At 37.9% G+C, this 14,417-nt stretch overlaps 1 protein-coding gene across 6 annotated transcripts in view; it reads left to right on the top strand.

The window, feature by feature from the left end:
• Positions 1–14,417, top strand: part of gabbr1b (gamma-aminobutyric acid (GABA) B receptor, 1b) — a 305,030-nt gene that overhangs the window by 184,320 nt on the left and 106,293 nt on the right. For all 6 annotated transcript variants that reach the window (XM_077548507.1, XM_077548508.1, XM_077548509.1 and 3 more), the window contains 2 exons: positions 7,287–7,421; positions 14,227–14,397. In XM_077548507.1, coding sequence (XP_077404633.1) covers positions 7,287–7,421; positions 14,227–14,397 — 306 coding nt within the window. The remainder of the gene's footprint in view (positions 1–7,286; positions 7,422–14,226; positions 14,398–14,417) is intronic.

The following is a 14,417-nucleotide window of genomic DNA, read 5'->3' on the forward strand; positions in this document are numbered from 1 at the left end:
GTTATGAACAACACAAATGTGCACATTTAGATTAGAAAGGACAGGAAGTAAGGCTAAATAAAAAATGTTAAACTTATCTTCTTTCTTGTTTGCAGTCGTGTCACACTGTTGGCACCGATCCATTATGTTTAAACGTGTTGCTAATCCAGCTCTGAACAGACTTTCACTAACAAAACAGTACTTTGAGAAATGATGTCTGTCGGTACACGTCCTTCAAAAATAAAATTAATCCACTGTCTTCTCAAAGTCTTGGGACGAAGGAAGCAACCACTTTTTCCTGATCAATGTTTCCCCTCTCCACGGAGCATTTGCGAGCGGGGGGAGAAAAAGAAAGGCACAGCCAGCTTCTCGAATTTCAGTGGGCGTGACAAACCTTTACCAGAGGTGGTGCCACTAACCCAAAAGGGCTGGTGCGAGTGCACTTCCGTGTCCTTTTTTACGTCACTAAGTCACGGAAGTTTGATCTGCCCATTTGAAGCACACATTTTAGAAAGTAGGAGAAAGCTAAAGAAGTCACGGATGGACTTTTTTTTATACCTGGTTGGATTGTAGACAGGCTGGGATGCATATTATTGATAGAAAACCCCACTAAAGTGCATTTTCACCTTTAAGATTTCATTGTATCTTTCAACCCAGCAAATAAAATAAACAGCAGTCAAAACTTCTTGCGACCTTGCTGCCATTCAATTAGCAATTTCAAGTGTGCTTTTCAGTTATTTTGTTACTTTTCCTTAAATATAATATCCTTGCTTCCAAGTCGATTAAATCACTTTTTTGGCCCATCCATTTTCTTAACCGCTTTTCCTCACAAGTGTCGCTGGAGCCTATCCCAGCTGGCTTCGGGAAGTAGGCGGGGTACACCCTGAACTGGTTGCCAGCCAATCGCAGGGCACACATAGACGGACAACCATCCACACTCACATTCACACCTATGGACAACTTTTTGGATTGTTCAATTAACCTGCCATGCATACATACAAACTCCACCCAAGCCGAAGCCCGGACTCGATCTCACGTCCTCTGGACTGGGAGGCGGACGTGCTAACCAGTCAGCCACCGTGCCGCCCCTTTCAAGTTTATATTATTAATTATTCAGACTACCCACCATGCCTTGCTGCAATTGTAAATTTGGTAAATGGACTACTTTTTATATAGCGCTTTATCTACAACAGGGGTCAGCAACCTTTCCTGTCAAAAGAGCCATTTTAGGTCAAATAAATAAACAAAAATCTTTCTGGAGCTGCAAAACATTTGAACATTGTTATGAAAGAAACAGTGTGTTAGTGTTAGTCTAATGTACTGAGGGCCCAAGAGCTAATTAGAGCTGCACCATAACAGGAAAATATGCAGCATCCAATACTTTGAGGTTAATTTCGTCTTCCGGTTATTTTTATTTTTCGCTTTTGCATACATTTTTAGATTATCTGCCTTTCTGTCAAATGTCTGACATTTTTGTCAATTTTATGGAAATATTGTAATTTTCTGCCTCTCCCTGCTTGTTCGGATATATTTACTTTTTAAATGTTTTCTTTTCTGCCATTTTTTAAATTCTATTCTCTGATATTTTTGGCAATTTAATGGACATTTTATAGTAATTTGTAAAACTTTTTAATTTACCTTTTAATTTACCTTTCGTCTTTTCTGCCCGTCTTCATGGTTTGCTGAATATTTTATGGCTTTTTTATTATTCTTATTCTTATTATTTTTTTAAAACTTTTTCCTGCATTTTTTGCTATTAATTTCTGACATTTTTGGGCAATTTTGTGGACATTTTATTTAGTATCTCAGTTCAGTATCTTGCTCAAGGATACTTTGATGTGGTCAGTGGCATGGGATCAAACCCACAACTTCTGGGTTACGAGACGGCCACTCTACTACTGATCCACGCCACCCTGGTTAGTCTATTGTGAGGTTACTACTGCTCTATATAATGAAGTAATAGTTCCTTAATAAAAATATGTGAGTATGAATAAAAAGTACTTGGCATTGAAACAACTTTCACAAGTACAATTACTCAAGCAAACCTAACAGAGTAAATTTGGCAAGTTATTACTCACCTTTAATAATAATTATGCTAGTTAGATTGAGTTGAATAACAAAAAAAAGTTGTTGTTTTTCTGGGAAGTTTTTTTATGTCGTTTATCTTGTCTGTTAATATTGCTGATTTTGCTGATGAAAATCGTTTGATAATTAGTGTCCTAGGCGGACCTTGATAAATACATGGAAATATATAAACATTTGCCGACTTATATTTGCTGACTTATATAGGGATATAGTGAGTGCATGTAAGCGGGTTAAAGCAAAAGTTATCTGTAAAGTTCCGTTAGTAACTTGACTCACCCGAACCAGCTCGGTAACACGGACATTTCAAGTTCACTGTCATGTCGCCATATCGACAAACTCAAGGTGAAGCACTCTGATGATGCTGAAATGTATAGCTGAAATTTTTTATCCAAGGTTAAATATATGTTCCATTGCACAGTGTTTACAATTGAATGACTCCACAAAAGGAAATTAATTAATCTTGAAATCAGTGTGGAGACTTGACGGATGAGGTTTGACTTTTGGAGTTTGAGTTCCCACGCAATATATCGTACTGTCTTGATGACAGGTTTTTTTTGGAAGGGGTTTGCCCTTCTCATTCAATCATTTGTAAGAGCTTTATCTCTGCAGCGCTGGTGATTATCACTCAACCAAATTGATAAGATGAGCGTGGCCTGCTTTGTATTCTCGTTGTTCTGCTATCGTTTTGATGAATGTAGAACAGCTACAATGCTATATGGGATCATTATATAATACTGTCATTCTTTACTCCTGTTGCCCAAAGCTGTGGAGTTGTAACAGTTGGTCACCTCCCCAGCTTAGATCATGCTGAATTCTTATCACAAAAGATAGGAAAAATAAATTATGATTAATTGGAAAAAAAATGTCAAAGGTACAAGCCTGCTGGTATGTTTCCCCGCACATTTGACGAGGTAACATCCCATCACAGCAGCTAATGTCAGGTGTCTAGGGACTGGTCTTTAATCAACTGTATGCAACCGAGATTGATTAATATGCTGCATCTGGGTGATTATAATTTCATTAATAATTTTCTACAGATCTGATTTGTGTGCATGCGTGTTTGTGTGCGTGAGTGTGAGTGTGCTGTGTGTCATGCTGAGTCTGCATGACATTTCCGTGTGCATATTTAACCAGTGTTTGTATGCATAACACGATCTGTTCGCTGATGAATGGCGTACACCCCCATGAGTGAGCCTTGGAAACACTGTTCTAAGTAAATCATGACACATCAAATACAGAATGGTTCATTTCTGACAAAAAACAAACTCCATGATAAAACTTTTTTTTTTTTTGCTAAGGGTTGCAATGTACATACTTTTTTTTTTTTTTTTTTAAAGGGGAAGTCAACCCCAATTCTTTCTCTTATACAATATGTTCTATGCAGCCCACTAGTCTAAATGTGGCATTCTGGCTAATATTGTGTTAGTGGAATATGAGTTAAGTAGCAAAATCAAGCCGTTTTTATCCATCTCAGGGGGCGGCCATTTTGCCACTTGGCCGCTTCCTGATATGGATAAAAATGGCTATATTGTGTTTCATAACTCACAAATCTAACATTAATCAGAATGTCAAGTATAGACTAGTGATATCACATATAACATATTATTGTCAAGAAATGTTTACCCGTAGGTGTTATTTAACCATTTTCTGGCATTTTCATGTTTTTCTGTGTTTCATCAAAAAAAAAGCATTGGGGGGCACTAGGGACACACATTTTTGCTGGAAGTATCAAGCAGATCAAATTAGTATAATGACTATTTATGGGCACTAGATGGCAGCGATGACTCTCTTTGGACAAGATCGGGTAGGCGTCAGTAGAAGACGTGAGGCGGAGCTAGTGTTGAGGGGAGAATGGCTGAGGAAGCGAAAATGGCGACCAGTTGCAAGCAGCTCACGCTTGAGCATTTTTTTCAAAGACGAAAAGCATCGACCAATGCTAAAGATCACATTGATGACGACGATGATGATGATGGTGACTCCGAGGTTGACACCGAAGTTGGAAGCGTTGACGCGGCGGGTTCGATCACGTCGTAAAGCCTCACCGGCTAGCGATGCTAACGCCGGAAAACGCGGAGCACAACCGAGCACTTCTGCACAGGCGGACGTTCAATTGGACGATGAAGAGTACCCCGAGTCCAATGCATATTCATCGGAGGAGTGGATACAGTCTGATCATGGAGAAGACACTGGTTCTGGCTTACGATGCCACCATGAATGGAGTGGATAAGATGGATCAGAACATCTACCACCCGGTTTAGGAACTGAAGGACATGAGGAAGCCAGACGTAACACCAGGTCACCGTATCATGATCTTGAGAGTAGACTTGATGGCAACATGGCCAAACACACACTGCAGTATATACCTGCTACTCCCCAGAAAAAAAGGCCAGCAAGAAAGTGTAGGGTCTGCACGCGAAGGGGCAATCGCAGTGAAACTAATCTGTTGTGCAAATCCTGCTGTGTCCCCTTGCACGCAGGGGAGTGTTACACAAAATGAAAAACTGTAGTTGAAACATCCACACAATTGTAAATAGTACCACAGTTGCACACATTTGTAAATAGTTTGCCAAATTGTTACACTGATGAATGTAAATAAACATATTTTGCTATCAAAAAACACTTTTTCATTGTTGGTGGTAGTGTTATACAGAAGTAAAAGCACTGTTTAGGTGTTTGTGGCATCATTCATGGGAAAAAAAGGTGTCAAATTCACTAGAGTGCATGAAATAATATTGTTTAAAAAAAAAGCTTGATTTCTCCGTATTTTGGTCCAAAACAGAGCATTTGGGTGAAACTAACCATTTTCTATTGTTGATTAGTGAAAAACGGAATAAGGTAGAAACAAACTTTTTTTTCTGATGAAAGATGAGAGTTTAATATTTCATTTGGTAGTATCTGTGTTTCCATAGTCCAAACACAAACCTTGAAAGATCAGTCAAAATGCTTAAATCAGCTGGCACCCACAGCATCCCTTTTCTGAAAACGGTTGGCAGTCAAAGAGTTCAAAATCACAAGAATTTAGTCAAAATAAAATTGTTGCCCACGGGGTTTACACAAATGCCCCAAATGACAAATGAAAATCGCAAAATTACCAATGATCCAGCAGAAAGTTAACCATCTGTGGCTTGCACTCCTCTACATGATTAAAGGTTAGTATGCCCTTAGCATTATCACTTAAATTGCTTATTGATTTTTCATTTGCGAAAGTTGTAAATGGAAAGCAAGGCTTGCTATTTGTATGTGTGACTCAAGATAATGGAACTTGACTGGTGGGTAAATGTTTTTCCCCAGTCTCCACATAGAAAAATGGAGCCTCCCCTGACGAGGCTGTCAGGACTGAGATGACCTTGAAACATGCCTCACCTTGCCTCTTTGGTAATGCATGTGGGCTACCTTACTCACTGGCTATATTACATATGAATGAGAGCTGACATATTTTGCTCACTATATGTTCAGTAACAGTTGACATATACGTGCTAATTTTCACTTAAATATGATTTTTTTTTTAAAAAGCCCATAGTACAACAGATGAAAAATCTAATTTGATTAAAATGGTGAATGGAATGGACTTACACAGCACTGCATCCTGCATCATACGATGGTTGATCAATATTCAGTATTAATACAAAATGTGTTTGATAGAATGTTCAATTTAAACAAAATAAAGAAAACCCCAACCCTGGCATTGTGTGTGTTATAGGCAGAGGCAACAGTATGCAATTACAAGCATGTAAGAGAAAATCTTGAGCACAAAAGTATGTTTTGAGCACAGCCGTGTCACCAAGTGCTCGTCTCCTGAGTGTCCACCAGAACATAAAGCCGCTTGTACCAACAAATAAGTGCACACAAAAATGTGATACACTTTTTAGCCATATCACCCAGCCCTAATATACATTCATACATACTATACATCCATACGTACATATAGCTGTGGAAGCGCTCCAAGTTTGATGGCATTTAGTTGTATACGGTTTGCAACTTACTCAGTAATGGGACCACTGTTGTTTATTATCTATATTAATGACATTTGTAATGTTGGCAAATCTTTGAAATCCATCCTTTTTGCAGAAGACACAAACATTCTGGTTGCTGTGGAAAACTTGCAGAAACGTCTGTCCACGCTGACTGTTGAGATCAGTAAAAAAAAAATAAAAATAGTTTGCTAGAAATTATTTACCGCTAAATCTAAATAAACCAAAAATCCTGATATTTGGAAACTGTAAAAAAAAATCTGAAAATATCCAGGTGCAGATTGAAAAGTTATATGAAAATAAACAGATCTTGTACATGTATAATATAAATAACTAGACAAAGTGCAATTTCTGCAGAAATTGCATGGGAATGCTATTAGCTGAATGCATGTGCTTAAATAATTTCAGTGACTTTATAATCAATATCCTGATATAATAATCAGTTGGTATCGAACCATCGCATGTACTAAAATGTGGTCCAAGCAGGGTTTGAACCCAGGTTCTCTATGGTGGAAGGCAACTGCTCTAACCACTGAGCTAACTTGACGGGTTCAATAGCATAAAAGCATTCCCACAATAAATAATTAATTAATAATACAGGGAGTCCTCGAGTTGCGTCGTACACGACCTATGTCGTTTCGACCTCGTCTGTTGCACCTTCTTTTTCGTTAACTCCCCACAGTAAACACGCCATTGTACAGTTATTTAAAGTTGTGTTGTTACCTCCAGCAACGGACGTCCATCGAGCAGGTCGGCTCGCCATCAGGCGTGTCACATTTCCGTGTTTAAATTGGAATTAGCTCAGCTCTGCTGTCCGTCAGCAATGAATGTTTGTGCAGAAACCTAAAATATTGGTTCCGGCTCTTCCGGGTCGCGCAAATATGTTTTTTAAAATTACTGTACAAATTATTTTGATGTAAATATCGACTTTAATGGTGAAATCCGACTTAATTCAAAATTCGGGTTACATCGCTAGCGTAGGAACGTAACTCCGCCGTAACTAGAGGACTCCCTGTATAAAAGATGTAGGATCTTATGTAAGGGGTAGGACTACATAAGTCTATATTTCCTCCTACCCCATTTCAAGCATGAGAAAATGTTTATTTTGCCTTTATCATATTTTAAGATTTTGTTTATGTTGTCTTTCTTGATTATTATTTTGTTTTGTTTTGTTTTTGTTTACATGTTCCAAATAAAGACAAAAAAATACAAATAAAATCACTGATAGCCGTACAATTTCTGTGTCAACAGTGTGATCCCGGAGAAGCCACCAAGCTACTTTATGACCTTCTGTATACAGAACCCATCAAGATTGTCCTGATGCCTGGGTGCAGCTCAGTGTCCACACTGGTGGCAGAAGCTGCTCGAATGTGGAACCTCATAGTGGTAAGATTTTGGTGTCCGTTACATAAAAGTATTCAGAAATTGGTAGCCAGCGTACATAGGTTTGATCTATGCAGGCAATCTTTTCAGTGAGACATCGTTATTCTCAATAGGCAGTGTAAATTTCATTTTCTTTCTTTACTGATTACTCTCAGGCTCATGGGGAAATCCAACTTACACTCTGCTGTAAATAAAGTTAACTACTGCAATATAAATACATTGAAACATTACAACCCTTGTAACTTTAATGACTTAAGTTACAGCGCTTTGGTCATTAAAGTTACTCCCGACACAAACGTTTAAGCACTTTTTGGATTAAAAAATAAATAAAAACTAATGTAAAACTTGAAAACTATAAAACATTTAAACTCTGATAAGAAGGGATGACTCGCATAGCAGCGAGCCAATGGGAGGGTAATAAACATGCCACCATCTGTATGCATCTTTATGCATTTGTAATTTACTTTTGAATTGTATTATTCTTCTTAAAGGGACAGTAATGTGAAAAATCTACTTTTTGGAGCTTTTAGCCATGTTAAAATACTAATTCCGCACCAAAAACATCTGCGATGTGTTTTTTTCCTCCATTTGCCCCTCTATGAGAAATTCTAGGTCATTCTGCTCTCCACGCATCAGCCCCTCCCAGCCTGAGAAAACGAGCGGGTGCTCACTGTATGACGTCATTAGGTGTGGACATACCCCCGCACCGCCTCTGCGGACTAAACGCACGCCCACTGTCTCTGAGACCTCTATGCTCGCAGCATTCTGATAAAAGACTTAATCAGTAAACTTTCTTTCCAAATGAATTAAAAGCAATCGATTATCCTTCACATTTGTGATGCCAATTGGCCGTCTTAAATTCCCAGAAAGGTTCCATGGCTGACACTTGTGTAAACTACAAATAAACTGGGCGAATGGTGTAGTGGTTAGCACGGTCACGTGCAGAAGCAGATGGTCCCGGGGTTCATGATCTCATTCAGGTTTTTTTCCCTCACTCTCTTCTACGACGGCATATTAGGGCCACGTATACATATATATATATTTTTTTTTATAGAGGGTGGGGCAATATTCTGAGGAAAACAATTCATAAATTTGTCACTTTGTTAAGTGGCAAATTTGCGATAAAAAAAAACTCAGACCAGAAACTTACGAGAAATGCACGTAGTGTAACTATAGTCTAATGTGAGGATTCGTTGGTGGTTAATGTGACACTGTTAATAAAATGAAAAGGCAGGATGGAGACTGATTCATTCTTTATTTAAACTTTACTTGTCATACACAGTAGCTAGATAGACAACACTTCCTGATCCCTCTCAGCTGACTAACACTAACCAAGCAGAAGCTAGCATACTGTAGGTAGATGCAAGTAAGTGAATGACGGAGAGCAGCAGATTCGACACATCTACTTAGTTACTTGTACAAAAAATACCAAAATGTATGAATGTGTAAACAATAATTCTGGAAACATTAATGTACAAGTAAATATTTATTTTAACAAATAAACTTAAATGATTGATCCTCACGGTCTGGGCCTACACAAAGGCTTCAAAGTACCAATGCTTAACATGATATGGTTAAAGCCCTTACTATCTCCTTATTTGGAAACCCGGCCGAATAGTATTGGCAACATCCGAGTAGTACGCTATGTGTATTTCTTGTAAGTTTCTGAGTTTTTTTCTCACAAATCTGCCACTTAAAAAAGTCGCAAATTTGCCACTTTATAGAATGGCATTTGCGAGTTTTTTTCTCTCAGAATATTGCCTCTGCCCTCTAAAAAAATATATTTATACGTGGCCCTAATACGCCTCTTCTTCCCTTTCTTCCCCTCCTCCTCCACTACAATTTCTTGCGGCAAGGAGCCGTTTTGTTTAAAATGTTTATTGAAGAATTGAACATCATCTAATTTCCACATTTACAGAAGACGTCATTCAGAGGAGTGCTCAAACGCAGTGCGCCAGATTTTGTGGGTGGCGCGCGCAGCAGCTGGCTCGGACGAGAGGGTTTTACAGAACCGGGCGTTTTATTTTCACGTTAGAAAAATAGCCAGCAAAATACAAAATATTTAATTAAAAATTAATTAATTTAATTAATTACATCGCTTTGGTGTCAACGGTAAGATTTAATCATTAAATGCCTATAGTTAACTGTGGAAGGGCTTAAAATACCGTGATATAATACCTTTAAAGTGTAATCACCGTCACCAAAAGACAAAGTGTATTACAAAGCTCGTGTTAGAAGTGGTTAATTGAGTGTATTACTCACATAATTTCACAGTCAATTATAACGAGTTTATATCTAATTTGCAATGTATCATTAATTGTAATTTTATGCCTTCCAACATTAACAACCATGGGGACAAGTTGTGATGGGAGGTGTTGGCACTCGCTATCAGTGCTCCAATGCTTATACCCAAATGTACAGAAAGAAAGAACAAATATACAGATTAAGTCTTTGAACTGCAGCAAACAGGTTTTAGTATTTAATATTTAGTATTTAGATTTAAGACAAGACTCAAATGGCTGCATAATTTACATTGAAAAGTATGTTTAAATTAATGACTATAGAAAGTACTAAATTACTAACGACAACTGCTCTATTTCAAAGTATAAAATTAATTCAGTTCAGTTATCAAATCTGTGCAGCTCACAAATTACAGGTGTGTTCTGTCGGTCATGGCCCTTACTGACTGACTGGGTCTACTCTATTATCTATTTTTAAAACAGGATAGCAATTATGTCATTGTGTTCTTCGGGCAATGCTGGTAAAAGGCGCGCACTCTTCCATTTTTCATGCAGTCGGCTATTTATATGATAACGTTCCTCCACTTGCTTCCCGTAAGACAGTGACCCATATTCCTTCACCATTGTCCGCCATTGTGACTAAGATACCATACAGGGCTTGAAGGAGGCTGATCCTATCTTGAATTTTAGCTGGCTAACTTGAATGTACTATTTATTCACAGCACTGAAACACAATTCACACTAGTATTCACACCTGTGGCTAGCTTAGCGAATCCAACTATTCTTCATGCTATCAACCGGTGGGAGGAAGCCACGAAATCCATAGCAAACCAACAAAGCATAGACAGAATGTGTAAACTCACACAGAGAGGCTACTACAACTGGCTGGCCAGGGGGTTCAAACTTGGCAACGAGAGTTCTACTATTTCAACACACCTATTCAACATTTCCAATACTGCAATGGGTGTTATTTATCTATTAGCAGACACTGTGTATTATTTATTTATCAGTTGATCCACATTTCCAAGTCAGAGAAGTAGTACAGATTAAGATTGTTTGCCTTTATTGAGAATTCCGAACATCCGGGCATTTCTGCTTTTTCGTTAAAAACAAACGACATATTTGCATTGCTTTTGCCTGTGACTATCATAACAACAACAATGTAAACAACAAAGATGGCTGATTACGATAAATTGTTTGGTTTTCTGGTTAATGCAGTCAGTCCAAATCACGCTGGGTTATGTGAAGTTATGTATTTCAAATAATTAATTTGATAACTAGGGATGTTCGATACCAATACCGATACCAAGTGGCAATACCATTAGTTCTTCCATCCATCCATTTTCCTAACCGCATATTTCTCACAAGGGTCGCGAGGGTGCTGGAGCCTGTACCAGTACATAGGATGCATAAAATTTCCCCAAAAACAATGACAGATCATTTTTTTAAAACATATATCCCAACTACAGCAAATTTCCTTAAAATTGGATGAAATTAATGGCAATTGCATTTGTTAAATTTGCTCATAAAAGTCGACGACGTTAACGAGGCAATTAAGCATGCGGCAAACGTAAACAAGCCAGTTAAATACAGCGAAGTTACAAACATATATAACACACATTGAACCACAGGTATAGGTGATATTACTTACAACAAGAGTACTTAATTATTCTCAGTAACGCACACCGAAATGATGCTGCCGGAAGTAATGAAATGAACAAGTGTTACCTCATAAGGAGACACACAGGAAACAAACGAGATGGAACAAAACTTTCGTTCCCCGCAGTCTTTCTGACAGCTCCTCACCGAAAAATGGGCACAAGAGCGGGGGCTGATACCAGTATCGATATCCCTCGCTAGTACTGATACCATCAAATGTGGCCTGGCCCGATCGGTACTCGCCCATCCCTAGTCAGAATAAATAAAGAGATACATTTGTTTTTTAATTGTTTAAATTATGTTTTGCCATTCACGGTCTGTTGCTGCATTCGAGGAAGGTGGGAAGTCGGACATATCCCACTTGGAATCTCCCAGTTCTGACCTCAAAGCGTTTGAAGCGAATGTAAACAACAAAGATGGCTGATTCCTATAAATTGTTTGTAATTCTGGTTAACACAGTCAGTCAAAATCATGTTGAGTTATGTAAAGTTACTTTTTTTAATAACAAAATTAATGTTAAAATAAATAAATAGATTAATATGTTTCTAATTGTGTAAATTATGTTTTGCCAATCATGGTCTTTGTCTCTACGGGGTTCACCATTGCTGAGTGACGTCAGATATAAAACAGTCGGTGAAGTCGGGGTCCTTTTTTTTCAGCTTCGTAACTCAGATTTTTTAGTTCAGGACACTGACACACGTAACTCAGTTTAGTTTTTGTTCCCGTGCATATTTCCTGGCATGAAATCGTAAAAGTCCGACTTCCCACCTTCCTCGAATGCAGCATGTGTCTATTGTCGAGTGAAGTCAATTTTAAGCTAGTCGGTGATGGTCCTTTTTTCAAGTTCAAAGAGGCGATCTGTTGCACTCTTCCAGTTTTGAAGTCGGAAAAGTCCGACTTCCCACCTTCCCCTTGTCCTCGAATGCAGCATTAGACCGCCATGTTGACTTGTGACATAAGCTCGTAATTGTCAATAATTCTGTTTATTAAGGTAACAATAAAAAACATTATTGCAAAATTATTGATACTGAACTGTTCCTACAAATACATTGGTTTACATTTGTAACCACTTTGAATCATTTTTGAAATACACAGGTAGACAGCAGAAAATAATATGGCTTGGAATCCTGATGTGCTGTTCATGTTGACCGTTACAAATGACTTTCAAATGGAATTGAGTCATTGCACTTAAAAAATAAATACATAAATAAATAATCACAGTCCCACAAATGAAAAATCCAATTTGATCAAAATGGTAAATGGAGTGCACCCATATAGCGGTTTATTCAATCTATTCGTTGGCCAAAGCTTTTTACAAATTCTGACATCCACTTACTTAAAAACTATTGAACCACCCAATGCGTAGTTAGATACGCCGTCCGCCAAACTACTTACTAGGTACGCAGGTTGCTGCCACTTCAAATTCGGGACAGTTTTTCGTTTTTTTTTTTTTAAATGGCTTACTTCGATTCAGATCGGTTATTGTAACTATTAACTTGTAAATTACAAATCCTCGTTGCGGCGGACGAGCTGCTTCTTCTAGCTAAGCTAGCTAGCAAGCTCTCTTGGGCTGAAGATGGCTAATGCCCTGTTGAAGTGCGTGATGGAGTGAGGGAGAGGCCGGCAGCAAGCCAATGCCAGAGGCATTGATACACTGCCGAAATGGGTTTCATTGACCGTAGTGATTAACAGTTTAATTAATATTATCATTAGCTGGCTAACACATGCATATTCTGTATCACTTGTATCACTCAAAGGAACTCTCTGAACTCCCAATTCAAGTGACACACAGTCCGAAAATTATGATTTTAGCAATAGCAATAGTGTTAATCTTATCAGGCATTTTTTAATTTTGTCTCAGTTTTAGTCCAGTTTCAATCACGCTTGTTAGTTTTTTTAGTTAGTCAACCTCCTCCTGTTTTTATTTAGTCCATTTTTAGTCGACTACAAATCTAGCACTTTAGCTTTTATTTTAGTCCAAGAAAACACAATTTTATTCGTCTAGTTTTAGTCAACAAAAACTGTCACTATTTTAGTCTAGTTTTAGTCAGGACAATCATTTTACCCCTGTATATTTTTTGTCAGCAGATTATGTTGAACATTTCGGATCTAAAACTATTTCACATCAAATTTTCTCTTATGTGTTGGATGAAAAACAACTTTATACACAATTACAGTATATCAACAAGTGACTGTCTTCATGCTATGACCTAGTAAGTTAGCCAGCATTAGTTAGCGGTCCGATTATGATTACTGTTGGCACGCTATAGCCGTTGGATTAATGTTAATATGTTTTAACTATTTACTTCTTTTTTTTTAACTTTTCACGGTGAATCCACTTCCTGTCTGTCCCATGTGTTTGTACATGTTGCACTTGCTAGTTGCAGATTTGATAGGGAGAGGGTGTCACATTGTATCACATGACAATGACAGATTAGCACAGACAGAATTGTACAAAATCATATAATTTTTGTCTCATCTTTGTTTATGAACTAAAATGTCCATAGATTTTAGTCCAGTTGTTATTAAGTGAAGTACATTTTCCTCTTGTTTTCATTAGTCATCAAAAATGCATACAAATATAGTCCCACTTATTGTTTATTAATGAATGTTTTTAGTCTAGTCTGGTCTAGTTTTAGTCCGGTAAAAATGTGTGTTGACGGAAATATATTTGTTTAGTTTTCTTTGACGAAATTAACGCTACATAGTAAATAAGCTATTTGACATGAAACTTCTTGGCTAGCCCAGCATTAATATTTGGTAGGTGAATGTTGAAATTTCCCGACACGACTGATTTCTTCTTCCAATTCACTTTTCCAAAGAATTGAATTGTCTAACTGAAACAGAAGACAAAACATCATGCCTACAGTATGTAGTTATTTATTCAGAACATTCTCCTTCCCTCTCAGTTGTCCTATGGGTCCAGTTCTCCAGCTCTGTCCAATCGCCAGCGCTTTCCTACTTTCTTTCGCACTCATCCGTCTGCTACGCTGCACAACCCCACTAGAGTCCAGCTCTTCCAGAAGTGGAAATGGACCAAGATTGCCACCATTCAGCAGACAACAGAGGTTTTCACATCAGTGAGTAAAACATGCTTGAG

The sequence above is a fragment of the Vanacampus margaritifer genome, chromosome 17, assembly GCF_051991255.1.
Source record: "Vanacampus margaritifer isolate UIUO_Vmar chromosome 17, RoL_Vmar_1.0, whole genome shotgun sequence".
In the NCBI taxonomy this organism is placed as follows: domain Eukaryota; kingdom Metazoa; phylum Chordata; class Actinopteri; order Syngnathiformes; family Syngnathidae; genus Vanacampus; species Vanacampus margaritifer.